The sequence below is a fragment of the Delphinus delphis genome, chromosome 21, assembly GCF_949987515.2.
Source record: "Delphinus delphis chromosome 21, mDelDel1.2, whole genome shotgun sequence".
Taxonomy (NCBI): Eukaryota; Metazoa; Chordata; class Mammalia; order Artiodactyla; family Delphinidae; genus Delphinus; species Delphinus delphis.
The window spans coordinates 22792224-22810373 of record NC_082703.1 but is presented as its reverse complement, the minus strand read 5'-3'; the positions used below and the strand labels follow the sequence as shown (position 1 = coordinate 22810373).

General features: G+C 45.4%; 1 protein-coding gene across 2 annotated transcripts in view; it reads right to left on the bottom strand.

The window, feature by feature from the left end:
* Positions 1-18150, bottom strand: part of IRF2 (interferon regulatory factor 2) — an 84968-nt gene that overhangs the window by 28111 nt on the left and 38707 nt on the right. For both annotated transcript variants that reach the window (XM_060001226.1, XM_060001224.1), the window contains 4 exons: positions 12683-12778; positions 4643-4742; positions 3232-3408; positions 2867-2913 (listed from right to left, as the gene is read on the bottom strand). In XM_060001226.1, coding sequence (XP_059857209.1) covers positions 2867-2913; positions 3232-3408; positions 4643-4742; positions 12683-12769 — 411 coding nt within the window. In that variant the 5' untranslated portion in view covers positions 12770-12778. The remainder of the gene's footprint in view (positions 1-2866; positions 2914-3231; positions 3409-4642; positions 4743-12682; positions 12779-18150) is intronic.

The window sequence follows — 18150 nt, the reverse complement described above, 5'->3', positions numbered from 1 at the left end:
AGAACAGAAAACTCAGAGCTTAGGTGTTTGACAAACAATAAAAAGTAATGTATTAATAGCTCAGTAAGGATAAGGTCCTTTATATATATAATTCCAGACAACCTAGAGAATTAACTTTGAACCACTCTACAGAAACATTAATACTATGCAGTCATGAACCACAGAACCTGGGGAGCCCGCTCGCCTTATCCACGTTCTGAGGCTTCATCATAGGACAGATGCGAGTAGATTTAAATTCAAAAGTTTTCCGATGAAAATCACCTGTCTTCTGCTGAAGGAACAATGTCTCTATGAGGGCCATGTTTCGGACACTGACCATGTCTACATCACAGGAGGATTTCTCACTGTACTCTCTGCTGGGCCCCACATGGCTGCACCTAAGAGGAATACTCTCACTTGCTTCCCTGGGTCAGTGCGGTGTCTGGCCATGTGGAAAACACTGCCATCGGTGATGTGACTGCAGATGTCCTTTACTTACAAGAACACCATGTGTCATCAATTCTAAGGTGCACATTCCTCACATTTCCACACCCCTGAAATGGGACGTGCCTTCTAATCAATTCTGTGTCATGATTTCACTGCAAGCAGTTTTTTCTTGCTTACAGATACATAAAATAATGGTGCATCTTCCAATCGATGGCATCTGATGTCCAGTGAAGTCTGGTGGTTATGTTTGAGCAAGGCTGGTTGAAAAGTGAACATCTGTTACTCCATTTTCATTTCTCCATTAACTGAGATTGCAAAATTAAATCTGCATTCTAAACCCCCCACTCCCTCCTCCCCATATATTACATTTATTTATGCATCTATTTAGTCAACAAATATTCATCTACTCAGTGATCATATATGTATTAATTATCTGTTCTGTACCAGGCACTGAGCTAGATGCTGTGAAACTAGTAGCAAATATGATATAGTTGTACTTAAGATTATAGCAGATTCTTCAAAATCACATATTTGTGGAAGTTACACTTTTCTGACTAAACAACAATAATCAGAATGTAGGCCCTAAAAAGATCCAAACTGTGGGGAACTTGATACAACAAATAACAGGGTTTTTTCATTCCAAGAAAAAATAAATTTTTTAAAGTAATCTAGGGGAAACCTATAGGTTAAAAAAACTTAAGAGACATATCCAAAAATCACAACATGTGGACCTCATACGGATCTTGATTCAAGTAAACAGACTGTATCAAAATTATGACACTTACGAGACAAATTGGAAATTTGAACACTGACTGGATATTTGATGTTTTTGAGGAACTACTGTTAATTTTTTCGGATGCAATAATGATACTGTATTATTTTTAAAGAGTGTCTATCTTTTAAAGATATATACTGACGTAGTCATGAAAGAAATAAGATGTTTGGAATCTGCTTTAAAATATTGGGCTGAACCATATGAAATTGTTTTTGTAAGTCAAAAATGGTTGAACATCTGCAGTTTCATATTGGATGTATGGAAGTGGAGGGAGGTACTAATGAGACAAAATGGCCACGAGCTGATTAATGCTGAAATCGGGGTGACGGTCTATGAAGTACGTTTGACTCACTTGCCTCCTTCCTGTGTATAAAGTTTTTCCATAATAAAAACTTATAATAAAATGAGGCCTATACTATGCTATGTTTAAAATAAGTCACCAACTAAAAATACTGGAAGTGGAAACTGGAGGTCTTACTGCTAAAACACTCTAGCTAAAAAATTGATTTTCCGTTGCAGGAGTAAATGTGTCTGAAACTTTAACAATTTACCTAAGTTTTCCCTCTACTTTCACAATTCAAACTGAAGTACATTTTTTGGGTATTTTTTTCCGATTATTTTGACTAAGTGGTTTGCTTTTAAACATTGTGCCATCTGGGCAATTTGGTTTTTCCTTCAAGAGTTATTCTAGAGTAGAAACCGGAATGCTTGGCATCTCTTTTAAGTTCAGTTCTAAATAACCGTGCGAACTTGGCCACATGTTCCACTGCCCTTGGGTCCATGTCACTCAACTCTCTCGAGCCTCTGTTTCTTCATCTGCAAACAGGGCACGGTGAAACAATCTTCTCTCTGATGGTCTATGAGTCTGGACTGCAGTGTCTGCTCTTTGCTTAGCAACTTGAGCTCACCCTCGATTTTGCATGGGATATTTGGCAGTTCTCTGGCTATCTGACAAGGGCCACCTAATCTACACACAAAGACCCTCACACTGCAGTGGATTTCAGACTACACAGCCCACTGAAAAGCTCACACACACAAACGCATCCCTACGGAAAACTTTTGGAAGTTATGAAAGCTGGTTCTATAGTGGAGCAGGAAAAAAACTATTGAGATCCACACGAACAGAGGGCTTGAACAGACCTCTGTGTCCCCAAACTAATGGCTTGTCATGGAATATATGCATACATACATACATACATGCATACATACATACTGGGTTGGCCAACACAATACATATATATAAATATAGGTAATACATTCTAATGTAAGTATATACTATTTAATATACTTTTAAAAATATTTAATGGCCTGAAAATCTACTTAATATCATCAGATAGTAGCTGGTGGCTGGAGCTTAGCTGGAACTAAGTGACATGCTGGCAACAGTTGCAGGGACCAGATGGAGGCTTGAGACTGTCAGGCTCAGCCTGGATTTGTGAGTTCATTCATAAATTGCTCAGGGAAGTTGGATGAAGCAGGGGATGTGTGTACTTGAGTCTACAAGTGGGTACATGCCAAAGAGGAGACGTGTAAAGCACATGAAACGCAACAGCAAAAGAAGCAAGATTAAATACTTCACAGAGATCACATCACTTATTTTTATGAGACAGAATATGAATCATTAGTATGATCACAGCTCTGGCCTCCTCTCTGAACAAAGATTACCTTGATGTGCTTCACTCTGTCTTCTTTTTCTGTCTTTGGTTTCTTTCCTGTGGCAACAAAAATAGTTCTGGATTAATTCATGAAGAACAGAGAGGCATTTTCCCTAAGTTAAATTCTTTCTGAAACTCTCAATGAACTTATTGCTTTAATCTGTACATGGCCAAGATCCCAAATGCTTCTTTGACTGCTTCTGGGGGACCCTGAGAGTCATTTTCCCCAGCCAGGTAAGAGCAGAATTATCATCCACAACGGGAACGAGGGTTGTATCCTTGCTGTGACTACAGATGTGGAAATAAAGAAATCACAAAGGCACTATAAGATATATCAAGCCATCATTGTTTCAGTCACTAAATATCGTTATCTACCTTTCTTAGAAGGTCGTTCAGATAAAGGCAACATTCGGTAGACTCGGAAGGCGTTGTTTCCTTTCTTTATGCTTTTATCTTTGACTTCTTCAATGTCAGGCAGAGAGTTCATGGCACATCGAAAATTCGCCTTCCATGTTTTTGGATCAGGTTTATCTACTCCTGGTTGATGCTTTCCTAACAAAATAGTTGAAAGAATCAAGGTTAAGAAAAAGAGGGGAAAAATTATTTCTAGAGTAAAAATGTCTGGAGACAGGATTGCTGGCAGGTAGTACAGAGAACCCTTTTAATTCTAGGCCACACCTACAGTGAGCAAACCTCCTGGTTTATTTGGGGCTGAGCAGGTTCTTGGGATGCAGGAATTTTTGTTTTAAAACCCGAAGGTTCCAGGCAAACTGGGACAAACTGGTCACCCTGGCTCTACGAAATAGCTTGAGAGAAAATTATAATGGTAGAAGAACGGAGAATCAGGGTAAGGAAAAGACAAAGCTAGGAGGCCAGTAGACCGACAAGCACAGGCAACTGGAAGGTCTCTTTTTCATCTGACTCTCAAACATTAAGTAAAAGTCCGTTCCTGCAAATAGCTGGCTAGTTAAATTTTGTTATAAATAAATATAATCTTGACTACCTTTGGGGGAGATAAATTTGACCCAAGTTTATACGACGCAAAACAAATAAGTTCTGTATTCCCCTGGTACACACCTGGGGAACTTCATCAGAAAACCACATTTACAGGAAATTTAAGGACTAAGTTTTCTATGGAATGGGTTGAGCATCACTTCTTTTTTTAAAAAATAAATTTATTTATTTATTTGTTTGTTTGTTTGTTTGTGGCTGTGTTGGGTCTTTGTTGCTGCACATAGGCTTTCTCTAGTTGCAGCGAGCGGGGGCTACTCTTCGTTGTGGTGCGCAGGCTTCTCATTGCGCTGTCTTCTCTTGTTGCGGAGCACGGGCTCTAGGCGTGCGGGCCTCAGTAGTTGTGGCGCACGGGCTTAGCTGCTCCGCGGCATCTGGGATCTTCCCAGACCAGGGCTCAAACCCGTGTCCCCTGCATTAGCAGGCGGAATCTTAACCACTGCGCCACCAGGGAAGCCCGAGTATCACTTCTGAGTGATGCAGGCTGTACCCCACGTGTCCTAGATGTGCCTGGGAACAAGTCCCAGGTTTATCAGAGCTATTTTCATGAAGTCATAAACCAGGAGATTTTATATATGTAGTAAAAATAAACGATAGCTAACAGTCTACAGTATAACTGAAATTTGCCAAGAGAGTAGAACTTAAACATTGTCACCAAAAAACAATGTACACTTTAAATATTTTGCAATTTAATTTGTCACTTATACCTAAAGGCATGAAAACAACCACAAAAAAGCAACAGCGCCGGGCTCTATAAACAATGCGGGGTTAATACCTGTATGGATGGCCCAGTTTCTAAAGAGCGGTGCATCTTTTTCCACATCCCACCCGTGTCTAGCTGCATGCATCCAGGGGATCTGAAAAATCTTCTTTTCCTGAAAAAAAAAAAATCAATAAGCACTGCAGCCCTGGGTTTCAGGCCACCATTGCAGAGGATTATAGCTAGTTCCAGCTCGTAAGATTCCCTGCTAAGTATCACTGGGTGTGCTGAGTATCTACTGTAAACCAAACCCACTTCCCCACTGGGCCCCAAACCTTGAGAGTCTACCAGGTGAGATTGAGAGGCAAGTGGAGTCTGGTAGGATAAAAATAAATTTCAAGGTCAACGGTGATGATTTGGGAAATGCCAATGCGCCTCCTTTCCTTTATAGGAACACAGGTAACTGGCCATTTACTGAAATTTCTAATGCTTAGTCTTACGATCTACTCCCATCACTTGGTAAAGAGGAACTCCTTCTGCCTTAGGTAAATTAAAAATTAGGCAACTCTCCAAATGAACACTCACTTTGCCGCTAAAGGGAAGTTGGGGGTGTCTGAGGCCATTGTCACAGAGACTAATTATCTCAATCTGCTCACGCAGCCAACAGAAATAAAAGATTTTGTTCTAATCCCTATGTGTCTACTACCCTGCATGAAATAGCAATAAATACAAACAAAGATGTACCAATTAGACGAAGATGATACTCCTTTTCTGGAGAGAAGTCCCTCGAGTACTGTTCTTCTTATAGCAGACCCTCTCCATCTCTCTTATATCCCAAGAGGTAACTCAAAATTGCTTAAAATCAATCCTGGCAAACATAGGATTAGAAACCAGTGCTTTGGAAACAAAGTCACACTTGTAGTAAAACTACTTATGTGAAACTTGGTTCACTTGGCATGTTCACGTGGTCTCAGTTTTGGTTTTTGCAACACCCTAACGAGCTGCGCGTATGTTATTTTTTCCACTTTACAGTTGAGGAAACTGAGAAACAGAATTAAATTTTCTAGCCAAGGAACTTATAGTAGTAAGTATCTAAATTCAAAACCGAGCTCGTGTAATCCCATATTCAGTCACTTATTCATATCACCCATTGTCTCCCAGGGTTTAGATTTAGAAGATTTCCTGTCCTACAACAGATCTGTTGACTTGGACTCCATGGAGATTAAAACCCAGGAAAACCATATTTTTTTAAGCTCTTAAGGTAGGTCTGATAATTTCTAGGTATGCGGATCTCTGCACAATACACTGGAGCAGGAAGGAAAATGTCAGTAGGGATTTTCCACCACTTTGGTCTCATACAATGCAAGATACAAACGGTCCCCACCGACCCAAAAGGGACTTGGCCCTCCCCACAGAACATATTGCAAAGCCTGAACTAAAAATACGTCAGAACATTTGAGATCTCCCTAGAACTGTTAAAAGGGAAAATTCTATGTATTTAAAACTTGGTCAGTAAAGAACTGAAAGCGAGAGATTTTTCATAAATCCCTCCTTGTTCATGCTGTATCATCCACTGAGAGAGGGCAGGGTTTCAGGTTGGCCAGATTCAAAAGGGCAGTGATCAGAAGAGGGCTGAGTGAAACTTTATTTCTCACTGTAGATGAAAATAAGAGGGCAAAATCACTTAATGCAGTTTCTGATGTTCACACGAAAGGGAAAAACGTGCAAATGAATTTATCTCAGTGAAAGAACTTTTCCTGAGCTACACAACCAGAATCTAAAGGTTTATGCTTAAAGGTACAGATCCTTAAAGAATCCGCTGTTGTACTTTCTTCTAGGACAAAGGAGATCTGGGGTGACACAATCTGAAATCTATCTCCCAAGACACAAAGTTGATTTTACAAGTAGATCTTTTCAAGCATTTGCGTGTCTGCAGGCGCACACACACACACACACACCTCCCGGAACTAGTTTCCCAGAAACCATGCTCAAACCATGAAACCACAAAAGTAATGACTGAACCTAGCAATTATCCACCACGGATCCTCTTTAAATGGGCAAAGGATGTGAAGAGACCTTTTTCCAAAGAAGACAAATAAATGGCCAATGAGCACATGAAAAGGTGCTCAACGTCACTAATCATCAGGCAGATGCAGGTCAAAACAGCACTAAGATACCATTTCATATCCTCTAGGCTGGCTAGAATTTAAAAAAAAATAAACAGAAAATAGTAAGTGCTGGTGAGGACGCGGAGAAACTGGAACCCTCACACATCGCTGGTGGGGATGGAAAATGGCGCAGCCATTCTGGAAATCAGCTTGGCTGTTCCTCAAAAAATTAAACACAGGGCTTCCCTGGTGGCGCAGTGGTTGGGAGTCCGCCTGCCAATGCAGGGGACACGGGTTCGTGCCCCAGTCCGGGAAGATCCCACATGCCGCAGAGCGGCTGGGCCCGTGAGCCATGGCCGCTGAGCCTGTGCGTCCGGAGCCTGTGCTCCGCAACAGGAGAGGCCACAGCAGTGAGAGGCCCGCGTACAGCAAAAAAAAAAAAAAAAAAAAAAAAAACAAACAAAACCGAAAAAAACAAAACACAAATTACCACATGATCCAGTAATTTCACTCAAAGAATTACAAACAGCTGTCCATGCAAACATTTATACATGAATGTTCATAGCAGCACTACTCAACAATAGTCAAAAGACTGAAACAATCCACATGTCCACCCACTGATGGAACAGAAAAAGAACGTGTTACACATGCATAAAATGGAATATTATTCAGCCACAAAAAGGAACACAGTAGGATACGTGCTACACAGGGATGAACCTTTAAAGCACTGTGCTAAGGGAAAGACACCTTCCACCAAAGGCCACATGTTGAAAGAGTCCATTTATATGAAATATGCAGAAAAGGCAAATCCAAAGAGACAGACAGCAGATCAGTGGTTGCCATGAACCAGGGAAAGGAGAATGGGAAGTGACTACTTCACGGTACAGTGCTTCCCTCTGAGGTGATGAAAAAGTTCTGGTCGTGACGGCTACATAATATTGTGAATGTACTGAATTGCACATTTTAAAATGGTAAAATTTTTAAAAAACTACATGTAACTTTTAACTAGTTTTTCAAATTACAAAACTACGTTGAAAGATAAAGATGGCAAAACTCATTTTAAACCTGAAAGAGATTCTGACCAGTAAACATTCTGGTTGTATGGGACAGGGAGGGCGTTGCTCTGCGTAGACTCTGTGACATCAGGCTGGGCCATGAGAATCCCAAGCGCCGGGTCCCCACCCCTGGTGTCTACACACGGCGTGCACGGAAGGACTAAATGCAGTAGCGGAGCTACTCATGTTTAGATACATAGAGACCTCTGCCCACCTGCAGGCAGGAGAGAGAAGCCCGGCTCGAGCTGAGAAGACGAGATGATCTTGAGCAAAGCAGAGCAAACACAGCTTGGCCCCAAAGGGAAACTAGTCCTCTTATCTCCCTGTGCCTCTTCACTCCCCCAGTATTTACAAGATGTTCCGATGTCGTTTGCTATTTTTGTTTGGACTTCTTACTTTGTTCCGAGATGACCTGATATTTACACAAGCACAAGCCTGCTCTCAAAGTGCAGAGCAGGAAAAGGTCGGGAGCTACCTGATGATCTCCCAGGCTTGGGGAGGGGCCTTGGTGCCTGGTCCAGGCAGATCTCCGGTAAGAAATAAGAACGTCAATAACCAGGGTTGGGGGGCTTCCCTGGTGGCGCAGTGGTTAAGAATCCACCTGTCAATGCAGGGGACGTGCAGACCTGGTCCGGGAAGATCCCACGTGCTGCGGAGCAACTAAGCCTGTGAGCCGCAACTACTGAGCCTACAAGCCACAACTACTGAAGCCCGTGCACCTAGAGCCTGTGCTCCACAACAAGAGAAGTCACCGTAATGAGAAGCCCGTGCACCACAACGAAGAGTAGTCCCTGCTCGCCGCGACTACAGAAAGCCCGCGCGCAGCAACGATGACCCAACGCAGCCAGAAATAAATAAATTAAACAAAACAAAAAAAACCAGGGTGGGAATCAATCGGAGCGACGAGAAAAACGGTGAACCTGAATGCGACCACCTCCTTCCTTCCTCAAGAAACAGCCCAGGGAAACCACAAGCAAAAATGAGGACAAATCCAGAACTGAGCTGGTCTCTTCAACAAGCCAATGGAGAGACGGAAAAAAGGGAGAGCGCACCATTCACAGTCAGGAACCAAACACAACCTGTGCACATTCTTTGGCTTCTGATTGAACAAATCAATTGTAAAAAGATAGCTGGGGAATACCCAAGGCATTCTGAATATGAACAGGGCAGTAATGACATTTTAAGTGACGATTACTTACGATTAATTTACGATTACCTATAGTGGTACTGTGGCTCTGTAAGAAACCTTCTTGGATCTTACAGATGTACAGGTCAGGGAGCTGCTTTACCACACACCCCACAGATCCTTTTTAAATGTTAATGATTGTTCAATCTAGATGTGAGTTTTAAATCTAGATGGGAATTTACTGCGCTGTTCTTCCTAGTCATTAGATCATTCAAGCACACTATGTCTATTTGCAAATATTCATAATAAAAAGTAACTGGCCCAAGCCACGACCCCTTTCAAGAACTAGTTCTAATATTGCTTTGCCAAACTTCCTCACCGCTCCTCCAGAGGAACCCAGAGGACCCGTTCCACCACCCTCCACCCCTCATGTATTGAAAGGAGGAGGTGGAAACAAATTTAAGGCATTAATTAACCACCTATTTGTCTCTTACTAAGAATGCACTGGGTTTGACGGTGTCCCCATTTGAGAGACACGTGACAGCTGCCAACCCCGTGTTCTTAAGTCTAATTATCTTAACAGAACAAAAACAGAGTCACAGATGTTCCTCCCCTTCAAGCGCCCATCATTCATCCATTCATTCTCAGCACGATGTTACCCCCTGGGTGTCAGGCACGAGGCCTGGCACTGAGCTCGCAGCAACAATCAAGACAGCCCTGGTACCCGCCCTCTGGCACGGCCAGCCTGGAGTGCCTCACCGTGAGGACCGACACTTGGAACACAGCTAAGGCACAAGTGAATGACAAAGTGCCGCAGACAGCACAGGTGTTCCAGGAGTCACAACAGGCTCCAGTGGGAGAAGAGAATTTGGAATGGCCTCAAACCACCAAAACACAAACAGGGATTCTTTTTTTTTTTCTTTGCGGTACGCGGGCCTCTCACTGTTGTGGCCTCTCCCGTTGCGGAGCACAGGCTCCGGACGCGCAGGCTCAGCGGCCATGGCTCACGGGCCCAGCCGCTCCGCGGCATGTGGGATCTTCCCGGACCGGGGCACGAACCCGTGTCCCCTGCATCGGCAGGCGGACTCTCAACCACTGCGCCACCAGGGAAGCCCACGAACAGGGATTCTTAGGCTTATGAATGGGCAGGAAATAACAGTAGGGTCTGAGTGAAATATTTCTGTGGACAGACGAACGCCAGCCAGCCTGAGTTGGCAGAAACCTATAAATAGATGCCCTGGGGAGGTGTGGGTACGGAGAGGAAATGCCCTGAGGCCACCTGAGGTCTACATGGACAGGCACGGCTCTGTCCACATTGGGCGCTCAGGCAGCCCACAAGCTCCTGGGACAGCGCCGTCCTGAGTGGTGCCGTGTGCTGTAGCCACAGCACACCCTCCTTGCTTCAGCCTGGCCCACACCCAGCCCAGCAGAGGACAAGGGGACAGTCTCCTGTCCCTCTGGACCAGGGAAGGGAACTCACGAGCCAAGAGCCGGAGAGGGGTCAAGTGCTCACTTGCACCAAGAGGCATCCATTCACTTTCTGGTCCTCTATCCGAAAAACACGGGCACAGTGGCCGGAGGAAAAGGTGTCTCAGTGCAGAGTACCGGTGAGGAAGCTACCCTGCGAGGATGTGTAAGTTCCCTACAGCCGTCGTAACAAACTGCCACCCGCTGGGCGGCTTTACCACCACAGAAACGGATTCGACCACAGTTCTGGAGGCCAGCAATCCAAAAGCAAGAGGGCAGCAGGGCTGCGTTCCCTTCAAACGCTCTGAGGACAATCCTCCCTTGCGTCTTCCGGCTTCCGGCGGTTCCAGGTGTTCTTGGCTTGTGGCTGCATCACTCCAGTCTCCGCCTCCTCTTCCGTGGATGTGTGTCTCCTCTTCTGTGTCTTGTAAGGACCCTTGTCGTTGGATTGGCCCAGCGGGATAATCCAGGATGATCTCATCCGCAAATCCTTATGTTAATTACACACCCCAAGACTCTTTTTTCCAAATAAGTTCACATCCACAAGTTCTGGGGCTCGGGATGCGGACCTATCTTTTGAGGGGGCCGCCATTCAACCTACTACAGAGAACAAACTGTAGCACGTCAAGCACCCACCTGGTGCAGGAGACGCAGTGACACTGTGAGCGCGCCACTGCATTGAGCCAGCCAAAACGGGTGGGTGGGTTTTAAAAAAAGAAAAAGCAAGAGCAAACTTACTTCTCTTCGGAAATCAGCAACATCTGCTTTAATTTCACACCCTAAATCAATAATAGGCAATGTTACTTTGTACTTCACAATAGAATCCTACTAAACCTACAAGCCTTGGTTTCCTCGTCTGCAAAATGGAAAAAATAACAGCATCTACCCCATAGTGGGGATTATGGGAGTGAAGGCACGATCTTGCACAGAGAAGGGCCTGCACTCCATAAATTAGCTTTATCATTATCACTATCGTTATTCTTGTCCTTGAGGACCCTATGTCTCTTCAACTCTCCTTTGACTATCATCTCCCCTTTACTGACACCTCTGCATGCGCCCCTGCTAACCCAGCAGGAGGAGGGGCAACCCGACTTCTCGTCTGTTTCTTTGCAACAGGCTAATTACAAAGCCCCTCCAGGATATAAACCTAAAACACTATAGACATTGCAAGCCTGGAAAAATATATTGTTTGCCATTAGACCTTAAAATACATGACAGGTCACGTGAAGTGAGCATACGCTTTACTTAAAGTATGTCTGTTTACTTCTACCTCATCTTGTTTCAGAAGGGACTCAGATCCATTCAAATACATACACTGTTACACTTAAAATAAGTGAAAAAATAGGTAAATGAGGGGAAAAGAACAAAAAAAGAAATAAGATTTGAGAGATAACTGAAAAAATAAAATGAAGCAAGGAGTAACATTATTTAAAAAAAAAAAAATGCTGCAATATTTTGTACACTTGTTAGGAGTGGCCACAATCTGGCTCGAAGCTCTGGAGCACGTGATACAAAGGTAAAGGCTGACCTGCTAAATTATTCATCGTGTCCTTAAGATTAAAAACGCAGGGAGGAGGCAGAAGAGGAAAAAGACATTTGCTCCGAAGAACTGCAATTCCTGGTAGTGCGAGAGCAATCTCTCTCTCGGGCCATCTTAGAGAAAGCATGATGTATTCGTTGCTTTTCTAGATTTTAACTAAATGTTTTCAGGTGGTCTTTACTTTTACATCCAATGTCTTCCTGATTCCGCCCATGAGAGGCAGGATCAACTAAACAGAGTTTTCAGGTTGATAAAAGTAAGGAAGTATTTATGTATAGATAGGGGGTGTAAATGATGCAATACTGCTTTTTTAGGACAGGGAGGCACACAAACAGGATTCCATGATAAAAATAAAACCATTTTTTAAGACAAAAACAAAAGTTTTCTTTACATAAAGAGATACTGAAAAGAAAATCAGTATGCTCCATTCCCAGCAGAAAGCCCTACAGGTTCCATGTCCTCTAATCCTCGAAAACCAGAAGCAAGAACGGAATTTAGAGAAGGAAAAGGGTAAGAATTACTGAACAGAAATACAGCAAGAAGCTTCCCATCAACAGTCATCCACGAGACCAGAGCCTTACCTCGGGGTCGAGGCTACAGTCTGAGAGGATGATAAGTCTTCCGTGTATGATAATTTCATATTTTCACGATCCTTTTTGCTTGGTTGTTTTTTGTAAATAATAAGCATAATATTTTGGACACGAAGAACAGTTTCACTTGCGGTGATCCACAGGCACCGGCTTAGTCAGGGTTTCTCTCACACAGATACACACACGCATGCGCATACAAGCAGACGCGCACACACACATGCGCACTTACCTTGTTAAGCCACTTCAGCCCTGGTATCGTGTTTGAGTTGATCTGTTCTTCCAGCCACGGGCGCATGCGCATCCTCTCCACCGGCATGGTGCCCTTCTGCAGAAGAGAAGCAACACATCAGGCATTTCTGCTACCCACTGTCATGACTGCACCGTGAAGTCTGACACCCCTGCCTGATCCTCTTCTATTTTCCTCTTCCTCAAAACCGGACAGCTTATGGGGGCTGGGGGGCCCTGAGAGCTTATCAGGGGATTTGCCCTAGAGCCCCCCGCCCCTGCTTGAGTGCGATGCTCATTCCCCAGAGGCCGTCTCGGTGGGGTGGTGGTGCAGGCCACCCCTGCTCTCAGCTGAGAGGGTCCCATGACGCAGAAACTCGGCCAGTCACAGGGCCCGGACGCCTAACGCTGGGCTGTGTTTACGGCAGGTACCTTCAGTGTATCAGGTACTCAGAGGACCAGGGCCTGACAAATACCTTTGGGTATTATCCTTCCAAGAGCCGAGGGTGGACAGAGTAACCAAGTCATTCCTCGAGGGTATCTGGGTAACAGACGCGCGTCGAAGCCCCGGCATGGGCACTTGCAAGCGCTTACGGAATCAATTCACGCGGTTCCAAGGCCTTTCACCCACTGGCCACCCCTCCTGATGTCGTCTGTCTCCCTGCAGAGTGCACCAGCCTCTAGCTCTGGCTTCAGCATCGCTCTGACGTGAAAGCATCTCTTTTTTTTTTAGTACTTTTTTTTAAGATTAATTAATTAATTAATTAATTGATTTTATTGGCTGCGTTGGGTCTTCCGTTGCTGTGTGCTGGCTTTCTCTAGTTGCAGCGAGCGGGGGCTACTCTTCGTTGCGGTGCGAGGGCTTTTCATTGCAGTGGCTTCTCTTGTTGTGGAGCACAGGCTCTAGGCACGCAGGCTTCAGTGGTTGTGGCACACAGGCTTCAGTAGTTGTGGCACGTGGGCTCAAGAGCGCAGGCTCAGTAGTTGTGGCACACGGGCTTAATTGCTCCGCAGCATGTGGGATCTTCCTGGACCAGGGCTCGAACCCGTGTCCCCTGCATCGGCAGGCGGACTCTCAACCACTGCGCCACCAGGGAAGCCCGAAAGCATCTCTTATTTGGAGTGTTCCCTCAAGGGTCTTTCCTCACTGCCATCAGCCTCCTCTGGCCTGGGGTCGCCTGTCCTCCACCAGCCCACATAACACCTCTCTCTCCTCCTTCCAGATGCATTTCTAGACAGTCTTTCCCTTGTCCACCTAAATACACCCAGAGCGGGGTCACTAACACAGTGCCGTCTATCACTCATCTTCAGCCTCTTTACACGGAAGTTTAAATTCGATGCAGGATTCAAAAGCAGAGACAATGGCAACCAAGCATCCCTTCCACAGGACTTCGTGCACAGCAGGACATCATCCTCTTTTCAACCCTGGGCTGCCTCATCTTTCCTTTATTCATTTTCTCCTCCAAAAACGAGCTCTGAGTATTCTATTCAGATGACTTCAGGCTGAGATGGTCAAAGTCTCAGTAATCTCCTCGTCCAGCTCACAAAGGCCTTCCCGTCTCCCCTACATGCAGCTGCTCCGCCACCTGGGGCCCCGCCCTCTGCCTGTAGAGCCTAATTCAATTCTGGAACTAAATCCTAGCCCCTGCCTTTCCCTTGGCCCTCTGCCCCACTTCTGACCTACTCGCTGTCTCAGACGCCGCCTGCCGCTGCCTCTCTGTTCCTCCTTCCTGGCCTTGCCAATCCCCAGCAGTCCTCCAAGATGCAGCCTCCGCCCTCCTCCACCATGAGGCCCCCCCTGACGCTCCAGCGGAAGGAAGCCGTCCCCCTCCAGGCCCCACAATACCCAGGGATCCAGTACTGCTCATTTGAAAATCGAACATTGCGTCAGGGCAGCTATTCCAATGTTGTCTTTCTTCTTATCTAACTCTTATCTTAAATGCAAACTTTTCAGCTGTGCTCAGCCTCTCTTCCTAACCAAAGTGTAAATTCGCTGGGAGTAGGAGCTCTACCTCTTCTAGGTCTTTGGCTAATCCTACAAAGCCTAAATGCGGCCGTCCCCCCACCCCGCCCCCTCCGAGATGTGCAATACAAGGACCAAGCCAGTTCTGAAGATCAGGCAAGGTGCCGTCACCATGGCAGGCTGGCCCCGCCCACTCATCTGGTGGCTTCAGGAGTGACAGGAACTGCAGGGACAGTCCAAAAGGACATGGAACGGCCACAGGGAGCCCCCAACACAGCTGCTCTGAGTGGGTCTCAAGTTGTTCCACTCACTCGCTCTTTCACCCACCCACTCAAAGATCATATATCAAGAGTGATGTTCCAGGAGTAGGAAGAAAGAAGACAGTCCCTGCCATCTAGGGACTCCCAGTCTAGCGGGAGACAGGGGAGAAGATAATTCCCACAGCCCACGGAGCATCCTGTGTCCAGGATGATAAGAGGAGTTATGGAGAGTTCTGGGAGCGTCAGGAAAAGCTGTCCACATTAGATGCACTGGGTGAGTGTGCACTGTAAGGGCTCTGCCCAGTCAATCCGATCAGATCCTCCTTCTTGAGAAGATCTTAAGACACAGAAAGGGCGCAGCTGAGTCAGGGCAGTAGGAAGAGGAGCTACGTAGTGACACGCGCTTCCGAGGGGACAAGATGACAAGCTCAGCAACACGGAAACACGCCCCTGCTTCCAATCTGTCATTATAATAACATATTCCTCCCCTATTTTTTTTTTTTTTTTTTGCGGTACACGGGCCTCTCACTGTTGTGGCCTCTCCCGTTGCAGAGGTGCAGGCTCAGCAGCCATGGCTCACGGGCCCAGCTGCTCCGCGGCATGTGGGATCTTCCCGGACCGGGGCACGAACCCGTGTCCCCTGCATCGGCAGGCGGACTCTCAACCACTGCGCCACCAGGGAAGCCCCCTCTCCTATTTTTTTTCACAGACAACCCATTTGGAAAAAACGGTCACCTGAAATAGTTCAAAAAGCTTTCTGATCCGAGTAGGGAAAACTCTATTATCAAGGGCTTCACTTATTTCAGGTTCTATGGTGTTGCTGCTTTTAACGGCTAGGACATCCCCGATGATACACAATGAAAGGTAACCCTTTTACCCGGAGGCACGTCCTCTGTCTTACTTGATTTTACAGCCTGCTCCCCCGCCCCCTGCGACAAACACACTGAACAGGTAATGAATTACCAGTGGTCTCGCCACACAACCCAGAATAAAAAGGTTGCCATTTGACATAGATTTCTCATGACTCTCAAGTATGCATCCTCCAGTGAAAGAAAGGAAAGGCAGAATTCTACATGCAGCCAGCACCAGAAACTCATGCCTACGTGGCATGTGTTTTCTAGCTTCTATCAGTGAAATTCAAGATGATAGACTGGTCTTCCTTCTTTAAGGCAAGTTTCCCATGGGCAGCAACACCCAGGCCAGCGTTGCTTGAACAGAGCTGAAGAAGGCATGGAACTCGGTAGAGAAGACAAAGAGGTGTTATTTTTGCCAAGAGGACCAAAATACACCAGAAATCGGGACGCTCGTGTTCCAGTCCTGGCTTTGTCATTACCACTGTGTGTCCTCGGGCCAGTCACTCAATCTCTCTGGTGGATACTTTGATCATCTAGAAAAAGGAGAGGTTTCACAAAGATAATTTCTGAGGTTATCTGTGATTCTAGGAATCCGTTGGTAACACGAAGGCTCATAATCTGATTTATCTTTTCTGTAAGCTTCATTTCTTGTACACTGTGCTGTTTTTAAAAGTGAAATGCTTAAATTTATGGTTCTATAAACCTAAAATATGAAGCTTCTACCCTCAAGCCTGACTTTGGAAAATCAGCTATCCTTACATCTTGGAGATTTCGGGCTGGGATCATCTTCAAAACCATGGCATTGGCTACAAATCAATTCAGTACGTGGCAAGTATTCAGAATATTACTGGCACCAGGGCTGCTCCATAAAGGCACGTGAGCTGTTCACTGTGATACACAGGACATAAATCGCATCCCCCGTGAAGCTGACCATGCTAACTGTGGTCCTGAGTAGTGTCATTAACAGTGATCTTGAATTCTAACTTAAATAACTGAGGTTCGGGTCTTGGAATAGTAACAGCAATGGCTACTACTACTGAGCACTTCCTACATGCCATGCATGAAAACCAGGGTTTTCTGGGAGCTTCTCACTTCTCTTTTAACCCTAGGAGGTAGGGACTTTATTACCCCCTATTTCAGATGAGGGGATAGGTTGGGGAACTGCCCAAAGGCAACCTGCTGGTCAGTAGGAGAGCCCAGACTCTCGTTCAGGTCTGTCTGCAAATCCCCAGACTCAGAAACCGTAATGCCTGCCTTACTCTCACTTCAGAAAGTATTCAGTTATGATGGTCTTTTAACTGTTCTACTTATGGAGGTATTCCCAAGCCCTCTCTGTTTTGCATACCACTGATGTATCAGTCATCCTAAAATACCACTTAAATCATGTTAGTGTTCTGTATTACAGACTTCTAAACATCTCTGCTAGATTTTAGATAATAAAATCCTTGGCTGACGGGGTGCTGCTTCTGGTAACGGCATGGTAGGTAATTCAGACCTAACTCTCCTGGTGAATAACTAAGAAACCTAAACAAAGTGTGTGTTTTTTGTTTTGTTTTGTTTAGCAGCATTGGGTCTTTGCTGCTGTGCGTGGGCTTTGTCTAGTTGAGGCGAGCGGCGGCTACTCTTCACTGTGGTGCGCGGGCTTCTCATCACAGTGGCTTCTCTTGTTGTGGAGCACGGGCTCTAGGCGTGCGGGCTCAGTAGTTGTGGCACGTGGGCTCAGTACTTGCGGCTCGTGGGCTCTAGAGCGCAGGCTCAGTAGTTGTGGCACATGGGCTTAGCTGCTCCGCGGCATGTGGGATCTTCCCGGACCAGGGATCGAACCCGTATCCCCTGCATTGGCAGACGAATTCTTAACCACTGTGCCACCAGGGAAGTCCCACAAAGCTTGGTTTTAAAAATATGTTTAGAAACATCAGAGAACTAAGATGGTAGTAAAGAATTAGGAGGGCAAGATCTGGGAGAAGAAAGAAACCCAGGATGGTAAGCCTGATGTTTGGGGCATCTGCCGAATCCGGAAGAGGAGGCTTTAGGGCATCAAAGCTGAGCAGAGCTGTTGACACATTCAGTGACCAGGGGAATAAGACCTGAAGCTAAAGAAAAGGGAGTCCTGGAAACCTCCCTCTTTCCAAACATGCAAGCTTTGTAAGGGATAAAACTAAATGGAAATAGACTAACCTCAAAGACTGAAGCCCAGCTTTGATTAAGCTCAATCCTTGACCAAATTAAAATGATCTGGAACTACCAGAAGTTAAGTTAAATCATATCTTGAGGAAAGATGACATTATCCTAAGATTCATATTCTCTCTGCTGTTTTTCAGATACAATGGCCAGCATTCAATCAATACAGCTAGGAATACAAGGCTAAAAGACAAGAAAATAGAAAACCAAGGGA